The sequence below is a fragment of the Diorhabda sublineata genome, chromosome 5 (genome assembly GCF_026230105.1).
Source record: "Diorhabda sublineata isolate icDioSubl1.1 chromosome 5, icDioSubl1.1, whole genome shotgun sequence".
NCBI classification, from domain to species: Eukaryota; Metazoa; Arthropoda; class Insecta; order Coleoptera; family Chrysomelidae; genus Diorhabda; species Diorhabda sublineata.
The window spans coordinates 9,727,299-9,748,374 of record NC_079478.1 but is presented as its reverse complement, the minus strand read 5'-3'; the positions used below and the strand labels follow the sequence as shown (position 1 = coordinate 9,748,374).

The window sequence follows — 21,076 nt, the reverse complement described above, 5'->3', positions numbered from 1 at the left end:
TAACATCAATTTAAACTATACCGGTGATGAAATAGAAAAACGTGCATAAAAATAACAATACGTATTGGTTCTGACGATCGTTAATGAAGAAATATTTGAAAGAAAGATAACCACCCATTGAAATTTCGAATACATATGGACAGGGAAGCTGAAGATCTGCATTTGGTTGTACGTTAAAGGCGTGAAAACAAACAGTTCTTACTGAATGAAGGTTAATCCAAGGTGCTCCACTGGTGAGACAATGAGGAAATCAGATCTTAAGGAATACAAAATGAAAACGAAGCAGTACTAGTTAACTTGTGGAGGCGAATAGTGAATAGATGGAATAAAAAGAGAAGAAGAGGTTTTTCCAATATTCTTACTTTTTACTTCAAAAAGACTTACCTGACCGATATTTCCAAAAGATCTTGTGGATTTTACAAAATTTCCCAAATGCAAATCCCTGATTAAATCGATAGATTCGTTTCTAAGTGACTGCTTAAAATAACCATCAGCGTCTCCAATATGTCCGTACGAAGGTTTCTTAAGCAGCCTATTGTACGCTTGTAAAAAATGTACGTTTTTTTGAATCAAAGGATTACTAGGAATTTTCTTGTTGGTTCTAAGATCCGATTGAAAATCTGCGTCCCCCGAAAACTTTTGTAGGAGATTTTTTTCCGAAACTGATAATTTCTGTCTATTCTGAAAGAAATCAATTTTAAAATATTAGAATGTCATTTGTACGTCAAATCTGTTTTACCTTCATTTTAGCCATAATAATACGATTCTAAGTAGGTTCTTAGATGATTCCTTCGAAAGTGATTAATCTTCGTCAGCTAATGCGAGTGTAAAATATAAAATAAATACAATTAATATGTAAGGAAACATGTGATAAATGTAAAAATGGTCGAGGAAAAGTCAAAAGGTGGTTGTCAAGGAGTAAGATTTGACCCGTTGATTCAATCAATAGCATGAGCGATCTGACCAGTCATAATAATGTACAATTTTATTTGGAAAAAAATGAGAGAAAACATTTTTTCATTAATATTATTTATTACGATGACTATTATTTCTAATTTTATGGTAATAGTTGAAAGAAAAATGATGGAAACTAGTTTTAATGTTTTCAAAAATACTCTCCACACATTTCGAATTTGAACCAAGTTTCAAAGCACTTTTTGGATTCCGACCAAGGTAGCTACAAAACATGCACTTTTAATGCAAAAAATCGTTCTTCTGATGCTGAAATTCGTTGATCATACTGCTTACATTGTCAAGATGAAAAATGATTCGTCTCTTCTTTGACGTTTTCTGAATTAATCCAATTATTCTTGGCAATTTTTGCTGGACTTGGACATATCGAGAGATTCGAACATATTTGCTTCGGGGCCATGCGCGTAGATCTATAATTCGATATAATCTTTGATACGGACCCTCTTGGGTCATATTAATGGTCAATAATCCCTTAATCTCAAGAACTATTTTTTTAACCGGTTAAGCACAAATTCTATTAGATACAATAACAGATTTTGAGCGACTTTCGAGTAGAATTCCTCTAGATCTGCACTTAAACGGTTTTCCTTTTTAGCTGATGTATTTGCAGCATAACACACATTAATCGTTTTTAACCAAATAAAAAGGATAATTAAATGATTAAAAAAATATTTTTCTATATTGGTGGATGCTAACAGTATTTACTTATTTGTAGTTAAGAGGTTGAATTAATTTGATAAAAAGAAATATGCAGTTCCAAAGAAAAGCGCTAGAGGAAAATTTATCAAAAGCTTTAACGGCCGGTTTCATAATCCCACCCTAACTGACACTTTAACTAAAGGTTCCTTTAGACTTAGTTGTGAGGTGATCCCATAATCGATTTTTAACGGTCTCTAAAGTAAAGACTTCTTAAAAGCTGGGTTTTAAGCTGCAGCCAAAATTAACATTAAACTGACAAATTAAATTTCTAGTTAAAACACTGAAATGGTAGTTATAGTTCATGCAGAAAATTAACAGTAAAGTTAGATTAAACTAAGATTTCGCCAACTATTAATTCCTTAATTTTGTGAGGTTATGAGCAAACAATACGTTAGGTCAGTCTGTATTGGTGGTACAAAATGCTGGTTCTTTGGTTATGAAAATATTTTTTGCGTTATTGTGGCGATTTCCGACGTGGTGTTTTATTTTTAAAACTGATATCAAAAAAATAGGGAAAAGCAATGTCCTTTAGACCATGGACCACAGATAGACAGTGTCAGGAACTTTCCACATTTGTATGACAAAAAAGGACCCATTTTACAAAAATAAATGAGGAAACAAAATGCACTAATTTACTACATAAACCAAAATATTTACACCAAGAAACTTTAGTTTAATGTTAATTTAGTTTTAATATTGGTCGTATAAACCAAGCTTAAGACGTTAAAAGAAGGTTACTACGTTAGAAAAAGAAAAAAAATTAAACATAGAAGTGTGTGTTAAATAGTGTTTTATTTAGTCACAACATTTCTTTTGTCTTGATCTTTGGTGGAGTGTGGTTGTGTTTTGTTATTGCCAATTTAATTCTTCAATTCAATTTTTCATTTCAATCATTATTTTCAACAATTATTTTTAATTATAAGGATTAAAGGTTTCACATGATTGTTGCAATATTTTCAATTTCAATAATTTTTTTAGGTAGTAACAATTTCAGGAAAGAACAACTTAAGAAGCTGAAGAAATAGAAAGATGTTTCTGAAATAAAGCAACAAAAAAAATTATGCAATGAAAAGGTTAGAATCAAAATGGACCGATGGTATATTGATCTAGTTAAAGTTTATTTTCTTTTAGACACAGGCATGGAAAAATGCTGGAAGAGGATTCAACGCGAAAGTGTCCGTACGAAGATTTAGCAATTCTAAGCTAAATACGACAAATTGCATACACTCACCCCTAAAATTACATAATACAATAAGATAACAATTTATTAATTGTGTGAATCATATTTGGTATTTTACCTATTTGTAGGTAGTTCTATTTCAATCAATTTGATCAATGATACAGTAAATGTAGGCTTAGTTATTCAAAACTGTTCGAAAAAATCCAAATCGTCGATATAGTTTTCGTCTTCAAACAATACTTTCCTCTTCGAATGAGCTTGTACTCGAACTTAATGTAGCACGATATCTAGCCATACCTTTCATTTTTTCGAACTTATAAAGACACCTGGGTCAGCTTAGAATTCAAATATAACCCATGTTGTGTTTAACGTTAAAGACTTTAAGGTGCCAAAGAAAAACAGTTCTATCTTTACCTTAAAGTTCGCTTTGAGAGAACATTTTGGCAAAATCGACGGCAATTATGAAACGAGCAACTTAATGGAAACTTTCAATTTAAAGCTTCCTATAAATGTACTATGAAACCGACCGTAACCTATAAATTTCTCTAATGAGCATTTATAGCAGTTATACTCACTTGGTTACTTTTAAACTTATGGAAAATGATAATATCAACATATGTGGTTGAATATAAAAAAGTGCACTTGGTTACTTTTATCATAAGCTACACAATAGCTTAGCTTATAGCAATTCAACAACACACATTTCCAATACACTCTTATAACTTGGAACGGAAATCCACTGGAACAGTCAAGTTTATAATTTATTTGAAACTTTTTATTAAAAAATAAACTGGTACGTTGTATATTCATATTATTTATCATCATCACTAGCACTAGAGCCTTATAGGGGAACCTCGAACGCTATTCTTTCCAGTCTCTTGCAAGGACCATCCAGTTCGCTGCACCGATATTTGAAGCATCTTCAGAGACCCTGTCCCTCCATCTTAGCCTTGGTCTCCTTTTGCCTGTTCTATTTTTGGACACACTGTTGTTGATGCATGTTACATGTCCTTACTATCTAAGTCTACCGATCTTGATTGTTGTTATTAGGTCTCTGTTTCCTAATCCTCTGTACAAGAGTTGAAAATTATATCTCCAGTCGGTATTTTCTTGGACAGCCCCTTAAATTTTTCTCAGTATCTTTCTCTCAAAAGTCGATAGTAACGTCTCATCCGTGTTTGTTAAAGTCCAGCCATAGATTAAAATTGATGACATTGATTTCATTCCGTTATTTAAAAATGTTCCGAATACTGTAAAGCAGATGAGACCAAACTTTTATTCCTTAAGGACGACTATAAACATGGATAAACATTTTTTTAAATTTTCCTGCATATTTTCATAAATAAGTAATAAGAATTTCAAATGTATTATGGCAAATAAATAAAACAAAATATTTTGTTACTTTTGGATGCATAATATTTATTAAATTCACATGGAGAGGATGCCTTCTGATCGATACCCGCTCAAAGTATGGAGTTCCTGGAGGACGGCGACTGAGAGGAAGACCGCAACTTCGCTGGTTGAAGGACGTTGAGACGGACCAGATCCAGCTAGGGATTCGACATTGGAGGCACCATGCACAGGACCGAAAGGATTGACAGTCGATTGTTAAGAAGGCCCTGGTTCTCAAAGGACCGTAGCGCCGGTTAAAGAAAGAAATTGAAATGTGAAGAAATAAATAAACAAAAAATTTTAGCAAATGGAAAAAATGTTCTTTTCTTATTTTTAAGCCAAAATACTTACTAAAAAATACACTGTAAATTCTAAATGGACAAAACTTGATATTGCATAAGTTTCCCAAAATTTGGTAAATATGAATTTATGGCTATTCTTACACAATTTCAAATATTCTTCTGTTAATTTCAATCAAATATTTGCTTTTAGGCATTCATAAGGATTCACATAAATATATTGATCCAAAAAAGGCAAATATTTCTTCTTCTAAGTATGTTTAAATTGCACTACCGAATAATTTGTTTGGTTTTTGACATACACCGTTATCATTATAGAGGCAAGACAAAAAAACTAACAAAATCTTTAAGCTCACTTAATATTAAAAATCTTTCAAATTCACTGATACGCAATGTAATAATATCGACATAATTGTTGCATTTTTTTTTAATTCTTTAACTCCTCAGCCAGATATTGATGATTAAATCACGACATTTAAACTGCATTGTTCTACCTCTACCATGTAGTTATAGATATAGTTTGTGTAATTTTTCAGTAACTTCGCAGAAAAATGCAAAATTAAAAAGCAATTCTTGATCTTTTAATTGAGAATGTAATTATACTTTAGATTTTAAATATGAACATATCGGTGGCAGAGTTGCTCAAAAATGTAGTCCAACAAAAAATTGAATACTAGTTTACTATTTTAAAGGCAACATAAATAACATGATCAAATTTGGTACTTGAAAATTATTCTACCCATTATGTTTTTTTATCCTGTTTTAGGTTCCAAAGCTTTCTAATCATTCTGTTTTTGGGTCTGGAGTTGAAAATATGATAGGGGAGCGGTATGTCCTTTGCCAACTAACAATAAGCACAAAAATTCGTACAACACAAAATTTCAAATATTTTTTGTGACCTGATTTTTATTTGTTGCAATAAATTGGTTAGTGATTAAAAAAGATAACTGATAATTACTATATACATTTAATAAAAATGATTTCAAAATTAGATTGATGACAATATAATTCAGCAATAACATATATTATTTTGTTATTAATTCAAAAAACGTTCTTTAAATATATTGGTCTGAGTGGAAAATATTGACAACACATAATGTGTAAGAATCAATATTCAATTTGAAATTTTAGAAAAAAAACTGAAGGATATTTCATCTTCTCGAATCAAGTTTTAAACACAACTATTTAATTTTCTTCAAAAAGATGATTAAAATGATAATAGTGAATAAAACATTACCGAGTAGTTGAAAATACTGAATATTTGATACAAACATTCATTAATTTATCTTTTTCAAATAGTTGGGAACATAAAAAGGCAACTATATCAATTTTTTACCTAAATATAGTATTTTACTTAACCATAAGTGATCAATTGAACAAAGGACACATATTTTTTTATTTACAATTTGGTCCAATACTGATGACACACTACATAAGAAACAGAAATAAATTACAGAAAATATTTAATTCAAAGTATAATACATAAAAGACGAGAGCTATATAAATATATATAAGAATAATAATATAGTTGTGCTCAAAAATTGTTTCTTCCAAATTAAGCCGTCAATCTAAAATATTACACTTGATAGTAATACAGAAACAAATTAGAGATCAACGGTTTAATATCAATAAGTTGTTACTTAAACATCAGTCCCTTTTCTCTTGTATAGGAAAAGTGAGGGGAATTGAATCTTATTTAAGTAGAATAAGCTTACACGCTAATATTCAATCCAAAATTATGATTTTTTTCTTATCTTCTTCAGATTCATAAGGGCCGTCATAATTTCAATTCTATAAATAAGAAAATACATTAAAAATTGTGAAAAATCAGTCGATTTTCTCAGAAAATATAATCATCAATCGTTTTCGGGGAATGATTCTTCCGTTTCGTCAAACCTGGATGTTGATGGTATTTCTCTTTGGTCTACTATGGCCTAGAAGAAAAAAATATTTGGCTAAACAGGGTATTGTTGGGTTTTTACAGATAAAAAATTTATTATGGAGACATACAACCAAAAATTGAGATTGTTTTAATGGAACCAGTGTACTTCTACTGCCAAACCGTGGAAAACTATTATTGCCTTTGGTCTACATGAATTAGGAAAGAAAAGGGTCTTTTCCCCTATGAATTAATAAAAAAAATTTAGTGGTATCAAAAACAGAATATAAATAAATATATATATATATATATATATATATATATATATATATATATATATATATATATATATATATATATAAGAATTGCGTATCAAAGTTCTGCACAAATAGCAGGAGGTAGTGATTCGTGAAGCATCAATATATAAAGTAAAAATGAAGTTTTTCAAATTAATATATAAATAATAAAGTACGTCGAACGCGACAGTTCAAAGAAGACAAATAGTACCAATGTCTCCAAAAAATATGTAAGGGCAGGTGCATGGATCTATTATGCAGGAACGGCAAAGGATCCATAAAGTTTATTAGAGATCATGGTTTCGGGAAAATCAACTATCATTAATGTGGTTGCATGAATTACACAAATGAATAAGGTAACAGAATTGTGGACAAAAAAAACAATGGTTCTAATATGGGTAAACCTTGTAAGATTCGATTGGACATGTCTTCAGGTGGGATACCTGTTAAAAGCCATGTTGAAGTTGCTGTTGAATCCCATTGTCCATTACCAAGAGCATTATTATAATCAAATGAGTACATATTAACAAGTTTAAGCTGGAAATGAGTTTAACAAGTGATCAGAGTCCTGTCTATGGTATATAGTTTTTTCTAGAAGAATTATTCTAAGGAGGGCTCGATGAAATGACGCTAGATCGATTATTATCTTTTCTCCTGTAACTGGACTTTTGCCTATGTGATTGTGCAGTTATTAAATAATTTAGAGCCCCTTCCAACATGTTCTGAATTACTTACGAGAATCTTCTATTACCTCCGGTTGGCTATAAAAGCAGCGCACTATGGGAGGAAACATAAGTGAACAGAAGTTGATAGATTAATGAAGGTCAAAATTGTAAGTTATAAAATTATTTCTGTATACGCCTTGACTTCTGTTAATAATAAGTTTAAAACCTTGGTGTTACAACATAATGTTGAATCCAACAGAATAAGTGAGTTACACACTTATTAACTGGTATCGAGGTTAAGAATTTTTTTAACTTATAACTTTTACAAAAATACAATGAGTTGATTTATTTTCTATAATAACTGAAACAAATTATGTAATGTATTTTACCTGTAAATTTCTAACTTCTCTTTCGTGAAAAGCAGTGCTGCCTTCGGAAGATGCCAAAGAAGCAGACAGTGGTGAAGAATGTGGACTCAGACCAGCAGTCGTTGTAACTTGTACTTCATGACAACTGCTAGTGTCTGGAGAACCAACATGTCTTTTAGCTGAATCCACTCGTTGCCACAATTCCATTATTTTCTCCTCGAGGCCTCTATTTATAACTATTTGAGTCTGGTATTTGCTTTCTAATGCCTTCAATAACATTATTTAATTTTTTTGTATAAATATTAATAACAACTTTAGTGTTTACCTCTAATTTTTCGAATTTTCCTTCATTAATTGTGCCTATCATCTGTTTTTGCGACAGTATTAAATCATCTTTCATGGTGAGAGCATGTTCCAATTCAACAACTCTACTTCTATATGCCTCTAAGTTTGCCTGTTTTGTCTCCAATTGTACATTAAGATCTGAAAAAAGAACATATATCAGACAAAAGTGTATGATTTTAAATGTTTATTTCCAAAGTTTTACTCGATTTAAAGGTAGTACACGGACAAAAATCATAAAACTTACTCCTGACCTCTTCATTGCAAGCTTTTCTCACATCTTCTAATAAGCTTTGGTCAACTTTACCGCAATCGACTATTTTTAATCTCTCCTGGTATTTCAAATGCAATTCACCTATGAGTAACAACTCTTGATTAAGTTCCTCTAATTCCTTTTTACCTTTTTCTCCTTGTTGCAGTTTTTGTTTTGCTACCTACGAAAAGTCACATGCATTTGGGAATCAATCAAATTATTGTCCTCACATTCAATTCAGCAAATGCCTCGAATAAATCAGCTTGCACGTCTAATAACTGCGTTTCTAATGAAGCGTTTCGGGTTTTATAATCTGAAATATCTTTAAGCAAAGACTCGTTGTTTGCCTGCAAAATCTTGCATTCATCTTGAACTGATTTATACTGAAACAGGAAATTTATAATTAAAAAGAAATAATATTCTCCCTAGCAAAATTAACGAATAATTTATTGATTGGCAAAAATTTTGAATGAAATAACTAAATTGTAATGAGGTTATTTTTTATTATTAATAAGAACTTTTAGATATTTATCACTGCTGTGAAAAACATGTAAATTTGGTGAAATGAAAGAAATGGTTTTTTTAAAAAAAATCATTCTGACTAAATATACCATCTACTAACTCTGTAATTTAATTGAACTTCTAACATGAATTTTAAATACAAATATTGCATGTGAAAAATCGTCCATATCTAGTGCGTTAAAGAGGTTAACAGAGATAGAAATAAGTCGATGACTTCTGTGTAATTTGCTTTGCCAACATTTAGTTTTGGACTAACAACTAGTAATAACTAATAAGATAAGCAAAGTAGAGGTTTCGATTTGATGCCTAGAGTTCTTGCAAAAGGAGCATGATAGTTTACTATACATCATTTGGACTAGGTACATTGAAATGTTCCCAAATCAGTACAAGTTTTGCCAATTTGGAAATAATCTATAAGTACCAAGATAAAAAACGAGTAAAATGTTTTCTCAATTATTCATACAAGGTAATACATTGCAGCAGATTAGTTATGATGTGGGGTGGCATTAATATTGAGACGACATCAATTATTGAAATATTGAACAAATAGTAACTTTTGTTCCCTTTGTCGAAAAAAATCCCAGCAATGTGATTGCTCCCTGACCACAATCTAAATAGAGCATTTTGGGAGGTAAAATATAGTCGTTCACGAACTTTATTGAATCCGCCTTTCAATTTTCATGATTTAACTTTTATACTAATTGAAATATGCTCTAGACAAAAAATGAAATTTGAAGCATATCGTGGATGATATTAAGCTGTAAACGCTGCGCTATTGAAATGGACTTTCTCATTGTTTTATTATTTATTAAAATTGTAATTTTTGCATTAATTTTGCTGGAAATGGTAACTGAATTATTGATATTTAATTTAAATTGGCATATAAAATAATTCTTCCAAGTAATAAATATTCTAATCTTGGTGGCTATTATGTCGAATAATTTTTATTATCAAAGTGAGGAAATACAGTATTGTTTGATTGTCTCTCAATCATTGAAAGATGGGTTTGGTGACAGGTAGTTATACCAAAACTGTATTACTATTACCAAAAAAGTTTAATGCGCTTATGTGGCTATCAGATTATGTATAATTTTTGAGAAATTGTGACAAAAAAATATATCTCCATTTGAATACCAATTTTTAATAGGCATAAATATTTATGTACACTGTCATTTTGAAAATTGTTTTGATATCTTCTCATAAAATTTCGTACGATTCTCAATTAGTAAATTCCCCGAGGATTAATAGATTCTTGAAAAGTTGGAATATAATAAATTATGTTTCTAATCAAATTAGACACTGCTAATTTTTTAAATAATGTATTTTGCTATGAAATATTTTCTTCTACGATTAAAACGATTTACCTGATTTTCCCAATACTTTATTGTTTTATTAAGTTTTTTATCTTCCATCAACCAATCTTTCTTGCATATTTCAATTTGGGCTCTCAAATCATCCAAATCTTTTTGCTGAAGCTGTACAGTATCTCTCTAAAATAATACTATTTAAAATCGAGGTACATTATGTATGATTGAGTACATACCAGTGCTGAATTACATTCTTCTAGAGATCTTGTGCTTTTTGCATCTGCAAGCAGTCTCCTATTTCTATATGCATGTGTTTCCCTTCTGTGTCTTTCAAATAAAAGATGCTGGTATACCAATTCCAACTGGTTCTTTAGCTGCTCCTTACTATTCTTCTCATATGTACGAACTGCAACTTTAATGTAACTGTAATAAAAACCAAAATAGCCTAAATAGAGGCTCATTTGCTGCTGCCTATAAAACGTTGTAATTTTTGGGGGAGTGGAAGTGATATAAATAGTTTTATGGTATCAGTTATATTTCGAACATTAACTGAAAAATAACTAGTTATTTGTTAGAAAAAAGCATTCAGCTTAAGGTATATAATAAAACTGGATATCTTAAGGTGTGGAGCTATTATTGTCTTTAGCAGTAAGTATACAAATATTTTTATAAACTAAATTGAAAATTACCTGATACGTAGGAGATTCACCTTTTATTTTAAAAATAGGAACGGCAACAGAACGAAACACAAATATTTCATTTGAATTGAATTTTTGGCCCAATAGAAAATGCTAGTGAGAAGTTCAGTGACGTACATTTATATATTAGCACTACTTATTACTTCTTGTTAAACTCATACCAATTTATTCAATTTGGTTGTTCCTGTTATCGATATTTAATCCTAGGTATGATTTTCATCATCGGATCTTCTATATTTTAGATCACTTCCTTTATTACTAGTTCTAATTATCAAGTATTTTGTCTTGATTTCGTTCAAATTGAGGCATTTACACAGATTTCTACTTATCTTCTTTAATTTCCATTAATGGATACTGCGCTAGTTGTGCTTGTGAGTGTTGGTTTTGTCCGGTATAATATTTTGTTTATGTCTCCTACGCTTTGTCTAAATAGACTGCTGGTTTATCTTTATTATTATCGGCTAGTATCTGCTTTAGTGATAATTGGTTGATCTTCCTCTTCAAAATCAACTCTTATAATCAATAACTTACTAATAAGAAATATAGATAATAAGGCAAATAACTAAAGAATCAGAATCAGCAAATATTTATTTTTCCAACCTTGATGAAATTAAGTGGTTTCAGGTGATCAACTCTAATATTATAGCTATTTTGATATACTCATTTGAAATCTCCATTTTTTTTGGTTTCCTTAAGATGTGAGGGTATTTTTTAAACCTCCATTTGGAACACTTAAATAACCTGATCAGGGGAATGGCTAGAGGTTTTAGTATAACAACCAAAACAGTTTTTATAGTCAGTCATATCCTGATAACTCAAAACATAAGACCTCATCTTCTTTGAGACCCTTCAAATTAATGAATACTATTCAATTTTCTAAAATGGTGACGTTCCAATAGTTCAATTGATTTGAATTAATATATGCGAGAGCAGATACTTGAAGTTTCAATTCTGGCAAGTACCTCTTTCTTTAATTGCATGGGTTTCTGATGATACATTAGGTTGATTAGTATTCGTGTTTTTAAATTCATTTTAATAATACATATAATAGATATGCAATGAAACTAAGGATACTATCAGATGCTAATCACTGATTACTTTTCCTGATAGCATTAATTGGAAAATAAGTTTTTACTGTAGGTCAGTACTTACTGGTCTAACGTATCATATATTGAAGGTGGAAGAGATCTGTCGTTATATGTGTAAGAAGCTGCCGGACTGGCATCCGGACTTGGTTTCAATTCATTGATTTCCAAAGAAGGAAACACACCTAGAAATAAATGTTCATACGGCCAAAAATTCTCTGTTTGTGTAGTAGAATGATTAACATCAATTGATTTTGTAGGAGCTGGTTTGTGTTGTTGTGTTAAGTTTTCGGTTTTTTCATTGGTCTCTTCGTCAGTTTCATCTAATGTTTTATCCATATCTTTTAACGGATTGGTAGGGCTTTTCTTCATTTCCGGACATGATACTGCTCTTCTTACTGTTGCATTAGTGAAGGATATACCATTTCCAGGACTACTTCCAGTAGATGTATCAATTTTCACAGGTTCAGGATTACAGGTACTGTGATGCCTCAATCTTTGAACTCTTTTAGCAAAATTATTCATAGATTTGGAATTCGGCATATGAAGACCTCCTTCTATACAAGGCGATCCATTTTCTTGTTCTTCCAATTTAATTTCTGCAACTGTTCAAAATAAAAATTAATGAAGTAGACAGTAATTGACTGGAATATACTTACCGTCATCCCCTTCTTGCATAACAAAATGGCTGTCTCCACTTTTATTATCGTCAGATTTACTGACAATGGACAAAACTTCTTCATCTTCTAAACTGACAGGAGATTCACTTCTTTGGTTTAAACTAGATTGCCTCGAACATATGTCGGGGTTTGTAATGCGTAGTGGACTAGAAGTACTGGGCAAATGTTTAACTCGTGAAAGATCTGACGTATCTGGAGCCTGTAAAAATATTTGTATCTACTGTTTATTTACTACTTTTTCAAATAGTATACATTTAATTTTCCCTGTCAAGTTTTAGCTACTTTTTATTCACAGCAATAAAATTTCTATCCGAATAAAGAGGATTTTTTGAATTTCCAGTTTTGCTTTAGTTTGACACTGTTTCCCAGCAAAAAAATGTTTAATGATGCAAGCTAATAAGATGGAATATGACTTTTATATGAACCTCGCAGATAAATAAAAAGGAAGAATTTCATAAGAATGAGGTATGATGAATTTTGTTATATATATATATATATATATATATATATATATATATATATATATATATATATATATATATATATATATATATATATATCATCATATTTCCTATGATTTACTCTTATGTTCATATCTGATTATTAAATTTTTTAAAGCCATGTTTTCATGACGAATGTTGACTTATAAAAGATCTATATTCCACCATTTGATCCACTTCAAACCAAATAAACATTTAGATAGCCATTGCACTATCTATTAATCATTTGTTTTGTATGAACATTTCCTGATCAACTGAAATTAATGCTTAGGATTCTTACCCTGCTAAAAATCAAATAAAAAACTAATGGGGTACTGCTTAATTTCCCAATAGTATTTATTATTTAACTAGATGAGTTCTGGGTTTCCTGTTGTGATATTGTTTTTTGAAACAATCGGTATATTAATCCAATCGACCTTGATTATAATTACCAAGCATTACTCAATAAGAATAACTTGCAAGGTCGACTTGTAAATATACAAATGTGTCCTGTATCAAATATCAATTGTTTATATTTAATTGTGTATAGAAAGTAACAGTGTTCCACTTTAGTATTATTTTATTATATCGCATTCTGTTAATATTATTATAATCAATCGAAGATATTCTTTTATACAAAGTTAACCAAGTAGTAATAGTAACAATGCAATATGGTGTTACTATTAATAAATAGTCTTTTAGAGTACGCTAGCTGTTTCGATCTACAACATCACAACAAATCATATTATACTGTAGTCAAAGCATTCCAACACTACAATGATCATGTTGACGATGTAGATGTTTCTGGAGCTGTTTTTTTATTATTTTGAACTAATGAATATTACCTCATTGTTTTTTGTTAGTTTTTAAGCGCTTTGATTCATCTCAATTTGCTTGTTCTATTTCAAAGTCTTAGTTTTGATTGTTAACATTGTTAACAAAATGAACGCGAACATGACTCTGGTTTGCTAGTAAACATAACCTTAAAAGTGCAGGTATGTAGAGGTGACAAAGGTTTTTAAACGGTCATGGATGAATTTAATCTATTCATAATGTATTATATATTTACTTTACTGTATGAAATGTGTAGAAACATATATACAAAGCGTCATTTGACACGGTGTTGATAGGTGAGACCCCTCAATTTGATTAGAAATATATACAGTTACTTTACTACAACATATTTTGAAATGAAGGAAATAAATTCAGACGAATTTTTTGAACAAAGAAGAATAAATTGGAATTTATATGATCAACTTTTGAACTTATTGCGAAAAATCTCAACAAAAAATTCCACAAAAAAAACCTAATTGTAAGTTAGATCACGAAGTTAATCACTAGTTTTGTCATGGAATTTTCAAATATGAAAATGTTTCCCTATAATCTGCCAAATTCTATCAGTCTTTCAATCAGAGATGTCAATATATATATTTTTTATTACTTTCCATATTAATTCACATTGATCCATTTATCAGATAGTGAACTACTTTGTGGAAAATCTGAATAAAAGTTTTGATACATAACTTCAAGTAATTTAATGCTATATAGTGTAGTTGGCTATCTTTTGCAATGTGTATAATCAAATGTTTACATATTCACAGTGCATATAAATGGAATTGAATACTTTCGAGTCCAAATGGCTAGAAATTTCCATCCTTCAAAAAGATAATGTAGTGGTATCAAGTGTGTTCCATTTTCAATTGAACTTTGTATTTGTTCAATTATTGGAACAATGTTAGCCAATATGGTTTTAAATATTAAAGTTGGAAGCCCCTTATAAATTCATAACTGTATCCAAATAATCCATTATCATTTTTGCTCAATTAACCATTACGACATCAATAAAAATATTTTGGTTGAAACCTACCTGATATTTATCCAATTTTAATTTGCTAATCTTATATCTAATGGGTTCTACTTTGATTTCGGTCGAAAAATTAAATGGTGATGATTCCTTATGCATGGGTGATGAAGGTTGAGATTGTGAAGGAGTAGAGGACACCGAACCCGATCTAGTTTTGGATGTGAAACTAGTTAGGGCACGTGCTATGTTGGAATTAAGGGGTTGAGATCGATTTGAAATGGTCCTATAATCCTAGAAAAATCATACATCTTTAATTTTGATTTTCATTTTATGAAAAAAAAGACTATTTTAGAATTTACGAGCATGAAATTATAATACTGCAATCATTAAAGTTATGTAACAAATAATATTATATACAACATAACATTTAATGAAAACTTATGAACTAGTCTCCCAATCCAATAATTCCTATAAATAATCATGTACAAAAGTAAAAATGCTATAAAGGGCAACAAAAAGGTATGCACATCTTTCAAAATTATCATTATAGATCATAATTTGTTTCTATAGAAACAAATTTTGATTTATATAATCTCCAGCATTTAACACATAATTTGATATTTAATGAAAACGTTAAATTTAAATTTGTTCTACTGACTTAATTTTTATGTGAATTTGCCAGAATTCAAGAAATGATTTTGTCCAAGTATATAACCTAAATTAAAACTGTAAAATGAAGTAAAAAGTTTCATCAAAATAATATTTTTCTATTGCGTATAACAGATTTTTTACCAGTGGTACACAGATTCCATGTGACAGAACCGTTGACTTCTAAAGCGGTAATCAAAGACTGGTACAAAGCCAAACAACTAATTCATCTTACACATTTATCTCACTTCGCCAAGATTTTTTGTAGCACTATCAACCGGAAATAAGCAAGTGCTTGTAACTCCATTAAGTAGAAGAGCACACCTACAGTTTGCTAGAGATAACTTCGTGCGACCAAGGTATGTATATAGTGGCGGATTAGTAATAGTTTTTCAAAATTTAAATTTAATCGAAACTACTTTTTTTAAGTAGTTGACATGATATCTCCATTTCTTCCCGACCAATTCCTTTGAAATTTGGTGGAAATATTTTTTATATATCTCTCTATCGCGTCTGCCTTGGATTTCAAAAAATTTCAACTTGGAGTATTTTTAAAAAATACGAAAAGGACAAAAAAATTGATATTTCATATCGACACCATTTTGTGGATTTTTTTAGGTTAAGACCAATGCGATAGTGACATCTTTATAGATCAAGAATTTTTCAAATTTTCTTGTTCCAGATCACTTCAAAGGCTGGAATCATATCAAACAGGGTGCTCCGTCTTTTTTGTAGCCGTCACTTTACCGGCCTTTAATTTATTGAAATTCTGATTTTTTGATAGTACAGGTGTTTTTATTATTTTTACTTCAGTTTCAAAAATGCCTAAAATTTAGGCTTCTAGATCATAATACCCCTTAGAAAAAAGATAAATTTTTGATATATTGGAATCACAACCTAACCGTACCTAACGCCCTATTTTTATAAAATTTTTTTGAAGAGATCTAAATCCAAGCTATGGTATGGTCAACATCAGCCCTAACCTTAATCAAATTCTGTAGGATGTAATTGATAGCCGCTCACAAACTTCTTTAAAACCACCTCACAATTTACTTGAGGTATCTTTTACACGCCATAAAATATATGATTCTATTAACCAAAATGAAATCAGAAATGAGATCTGAAGCATAACAAGCTGTTTTTATAGATTCTGTTTCATATTACTCTTCTGCAATTTTTTTGTTGAATCTCTGTATCTCCTAAAATAATTGTTAAAAAGTTGAAAAAAATCATGAATTTTATGTTTTTCGTGTTTTAATCCTGCATCCTAGTAATTTTTTACTAAAATTCATTGCAATAATTTCTAATATATAAAAAAATCGAAATTATGTGTTAATTTCGCTGGGGAATGTTGTTTAAATGACTATCATTTCAAGAAAATATATATGACTTTTTATAAATATCAACATTACACATTTCTTCAGTCACTTCCCTAATTTGTACTCAAATGAATAAAACGAACAGCCTAACCTAACCAAACGTTAAATTATCAAATAAAATATTGTACTAGATGCAATTGTTCGCCTATATTTAAATATTAAATGTCTAACAGTTGAAAGTAGTTGAGAACTGTTAATTTATATAACAATTTATTTAAGTTGAGAAATATGTGGTAAAAAATTATTCAAAAATACTTTTAATAGAAATACTTCTTCATGTGATGCAGTTACGTGGCATCCTACCAGTTCACTACACTTTCAATCCCTAAGTTATTTGTTTCTTTGATATGATTTAAAATTTCTATCGACATGTCTTTAAAGCATCTATAAATCTTAACCAATTAAGGAGAAATAATAATCCAACTTCATGGTAGAATTTCCATCTATATAATAGATTTGGACTGTGTTAGTAGAGAGAAATGGATTATTTGAGCCTTTGTTATAATAAAATATTGTTTAACATTGTTTTTCATCTTTATTTTTACTTTTTTAAACTTATTTATGGAATAAAAGTATTGTCCAATATGGTATATGCCACTGAAGAGCCTTTGAATAACAATTCATTAGAAATTTAATAATAAAAAATACCATATTTACTCACTCTGACTGGAGTAGTTTCAGGTGTAGCTTCCACAGCAGCTTCTGGCGAGGAAGTACTTTGTCTGAGTGAATAATGAGAGGTAATGTCCTATAATACAATTCTCTTTACTGATAAAAAAACTTTCTATTCTGAATAATTCTTACTTGAACCTGAGACACTCCAGTTGGAATGGCTTCAACTATAGGTGGAGTATGTAAATTGAACATTCTGCTAGGAGTAAAGAAAGGAGTTGAGGATTCAGTCATTGGAATTTGAAGGGTTGCCAAGCTTTTCAAATTTTGAAGGTGGTATGAAGATTCTGAAAAATTAAATCAATTTTCATTTACTTATCTATTTTTTGTTACTGTACTCACCGATGGTCGAATTTGTAGTTCCAGATCTAGACCTAAAACCTGAAGTGTATTGGCAGGAATCGTGAGGACATCTGTCAGTTAAATCTAAGCTGAAGTGTTCACATTCTACAATAATTTCATGAACTCCCTTACTTCTCCACCTAAAATGACAAACAATGAAAAAATTTGCAATTTTAAGAATGGGAATATTTTCTTACCTCTCAGTTGTAACCTCAGTGTCTTCAGTGGATGTTACTAGTGACGGATGCATTTTCACAGTATTTAACATAGGCTAAAAAATCACCATTTTTAACATAACTCAAATTAATGAAAGTTAGACTACTTTTATTGTAACTAAATAGAGATGGATGTAAAGAAATATAGACTCACCTTTATTGTGTGAACAAAAACTGGAGTATTCTTATCTTTGTACTGATATTTTAAATAAATAAGAAAACTACAAGGGAACATGCCATACAATCTAAGAAACAATGCATATAAAGCAACCTGCATATGTATCAACTGATCTTCAACAAATTTTCCTGGATTACAATTCCAAGATGCCAATCGACTACAAAGTAACAGAACATTATATTTTTTATTCAGAAAAAATTTAGTAGTAAGAGTACCTGAATATTTCAAAAATGTCTCTTAAATAATATCCCATTGCTGAAGGGATCGTTGGTAACAATACAATTAGAACAAGAAGTGCACTTATCAATGGCAGAAGCTCCACTTCATTCTAAAAATTGAGATAAAAAACACTTTTTAATCAATCAATGGTTATCAATAACATCCAAGTAACAGCTAGAAATTACTAAAACTGCCCTGATAAATAACAAACAAGATACAAATTTTTATCTCCTGGATATCTCTGTGGGGAAATATGTCTACACTTTACAGATGTATTAGTGAAATTACTGAAGTAACTCCTGTTTTTTTCTGATTTTGGCTTATCTCATATTTTCAACAATTTGTGCTTCATGTTCAATTTTAACTCATTGATTTGGCGCAATAACTGCCAAAAACTCATTAAAACTGAATTAACAATATTAAAGGTCGCATTTCTACTTTTGAGTAAGTTGTGAAATTGAGGTTAATACTGTACTATTTTATTTGTTCAATTTTGGTACGCAACGCAAGTATAGAGCTGATGTATTTTAATAAATTTGTTGTGTTTATATGACAACAAACAAAATACAAAATTTCACAGACTTTGTGATGGAATATTTTGCATTTTTTTGAAGAACTAGATAAACCATGGTTTTCAAATCAGCTTTTGGTATCTTTATGATCTGAAAGGAACTAAAAAATTATTTCAATGATTGTTTCTTTCGCATATTAGACATTAAAGATTTCAATAGAAATAATCGTAGAAATATCTAGATTTACAATCTACAAGATGTTCTATCTTACACAATTAAGATATTTATGTCTCAAATGTAGTTCCATATATCTCCAGGAGCTCCGATGTTGCCAAATTCACACCATTCAGTACAAGCTATAGGAAGAAATAAATATGAAGGTGTAATGACTAAAACACAGTTATTTTCTTAAAATGAGATTGGTGATTTGATATGATAAATTTATCAAAATAAACCTGAAACGTGGATTCTAAACAAAGCAAAGGAAGAGAAGTTAAATATATGGGAATGCAAAATACTCAGGAGGATACTACGGTGTAAAAAAAAGGAGAATTATGGCTAAGAAGAACAAATAATGAAAAGCAAAATAATAATGTACAAAGAAAGGTTGACATACGAGAATGTCAGCCTTTAGAGCAACAAGAAAATGATAAAACATAAAACAAGGAGCAGCAAGAGAAAAAAGGAAGACCATGAAAAATATGAAAAGCAGAGGTGATTGAAAACCTGATAGAGGAATTCAGGACTGGGAAACAAAAGCTAAAAATAGGAAATATTGGAAGGAAATAACTTCCATGCTATGGGCCTAAAAGACCTGCATGTAGCACCTATATAAGAAAGGTTATATTTCACTGGAAGTTCTGCATGCCATTTAACTTACAATATAGGTAATAATCAAGTATAAAATTTAAACAAATAAATAAGAATTAATATTTATTAAAATGTTTTTTATGCACTTCAAAGAAAAGCACAGTCTTATATATTTATATCTTGCTCCTTTTCAGGTACTTTTTTCTTGGGCATAATTTATGTTTAGCTATGATTGCTATGTAATTACTTACTCTCAGTGACCTCAGTAATTCTCTAATTAGAGAATGTTCCTCTAATTTGTATAACCAAGTGGGTTGTCTGCGAGCTACATAACCAAACAGTGTCAGAGCCTGGACTTTTGTGTCTAATTTTTGACCTTTCAGTGAGTCTGATAACCTATAAGTAAATTATTCATTATTCGGAACTAACATAATGAGATAAACCAACCTATCAAATAAATATACATGGTGAGGTTCCTTAATATTGACCAAAATTTCCATAGCTCTCTGAGAATTTGTACTTAAATAATAATCATATAATCCATTTAGTAGCCAAGGCTCATTAACTACAAAAAACATTCAAATTAGCTTAGAAATATTTGAATATCAAGGTTCAACTAGAAACTTAGGAAATACATACAACAAATATTTCTGGATTCTGTAAAAGTATGCTTAAGTATCAGAGATAAATATAATTGCATGATGCAAGTTTGAAAAATAATATAGTTTTACCTTTAATGAATTGTTCTCGAAGACACTGTTTGGCATTCTCAACAGCCTCTTTATTATTAGACTCTAGTCGTTCAAAAATATCAGTCATGTTGTATGAAAAAATGAGAATAAATGCATGAATTTGAAATAGGCTAATAAACTCTTGGCATGTTTAACTATAGGTGCTTGTACAGGTATCTAAAATTTATAACATAATTCATAGAATACAAATTTTATAATTTCAGTGTCACTTATAATTATATTATGCTACATTACGTCCATTTTCGGTATTTATTAGTTAAAATTACCTTAAATTACGAATTTTTATGAAAAGTCAAGGTTCTGGCATTTGGCTGCTTTTGACAGCTGACGGATATATTGAATGGCAATTGACAACTTACAGATGTTCAGTATTATTCATCTAAAGTATGTTATTGCCCCACGCTGTTTTATATTAGCCAATAGCGAACT

General features: G+C 30.1%; 1 protein-coding gene across 2 annotated transcripts; it reads right to left on the bottom strand.

Annotated features, from left to right (window-relative positions):
• Positions 1 to 5,493: 5,493 nt before the first annotated feature.
• On the bottom strand, positions 5,494 to 21,004 carry LOC130444060 (hamartin). Of its 2 annotated transcripts, XM_056779034.1 has the most exons (20): positions 20,914 to 21,004; positions 20,627 to 20,803; positions 20,343 to 20,460; positions 20,147 to 20,291; positions 18,570 to 18,682; positions 18,331 to 18,511; positions 18,159 to 18,232; positions 17,962 to 18,101; positions 17,752 to 17,906; positions 17,609 to 17,695; positions 14,984 to 15,211; positions 12,617 to 12,836; positions 12,025 to 12,562; positions 10,411 to 10,597; positions 10,232 to 10,357; positions 8,576 to 8,728; positions 8,340 to 8,526; positions 8,076 to 8,233; positions 7,772 to 8,017; positions 5,494 to 6,476 (listed from the first exon to the last, which is right to left on the bottom strand). In XM_056779034.1, the coding sequence occupies exons 2-20, from the start codon at positions 20,712 to 20,714 to the stop codon at positions 6,399 to 6,401; spliced, it is 3,222 nt and encodes a 1,073-aa protein (XP_056635012.1). In that variant the 5' UTR covers positions 20,715 to 20,803; positions 20,914 to 21,004; the 3' UTR covers positions 5,494 to 6,398. The 2 variants fall into 2 exon arrangements, with proteins under 2 accessions (XP_056635012.1, XP_056635013.1); XM_056779035.1 differs by lacking the exon at positions 14,984 to 15,211.
• Positions 21,005 to 21,076: the final 72 nt, after the last annotated feature.

What these genes read in the sequence shown, in the direction of transcription:
- LOC130444060 (XM_056779034.1), bottom strand. Translation starts at nt 20,714, where the DNA reads ATGACTGATATTTTTGAACGACTAGAGTCTAATAATAAAGAGGCTGTT. An exon ending in CTGAAACTACTCCAGTCAGA is followed by an intron (nt 15,212 to 17,608) that starts GTGAGTAAATAT and finishes TGATTTTTCTAG; the next exon opens with GATTATAGGACCATTTCAAA. An exon ending in AGGCATTTGCTGAATTGAAT is followed by an intron (nt 8,527 to 8,575) that starts GTGAGGACAATA and finishes GACTTTTCGTAG; the next exon opens with GTAGCAAAACAAAAACTGCA.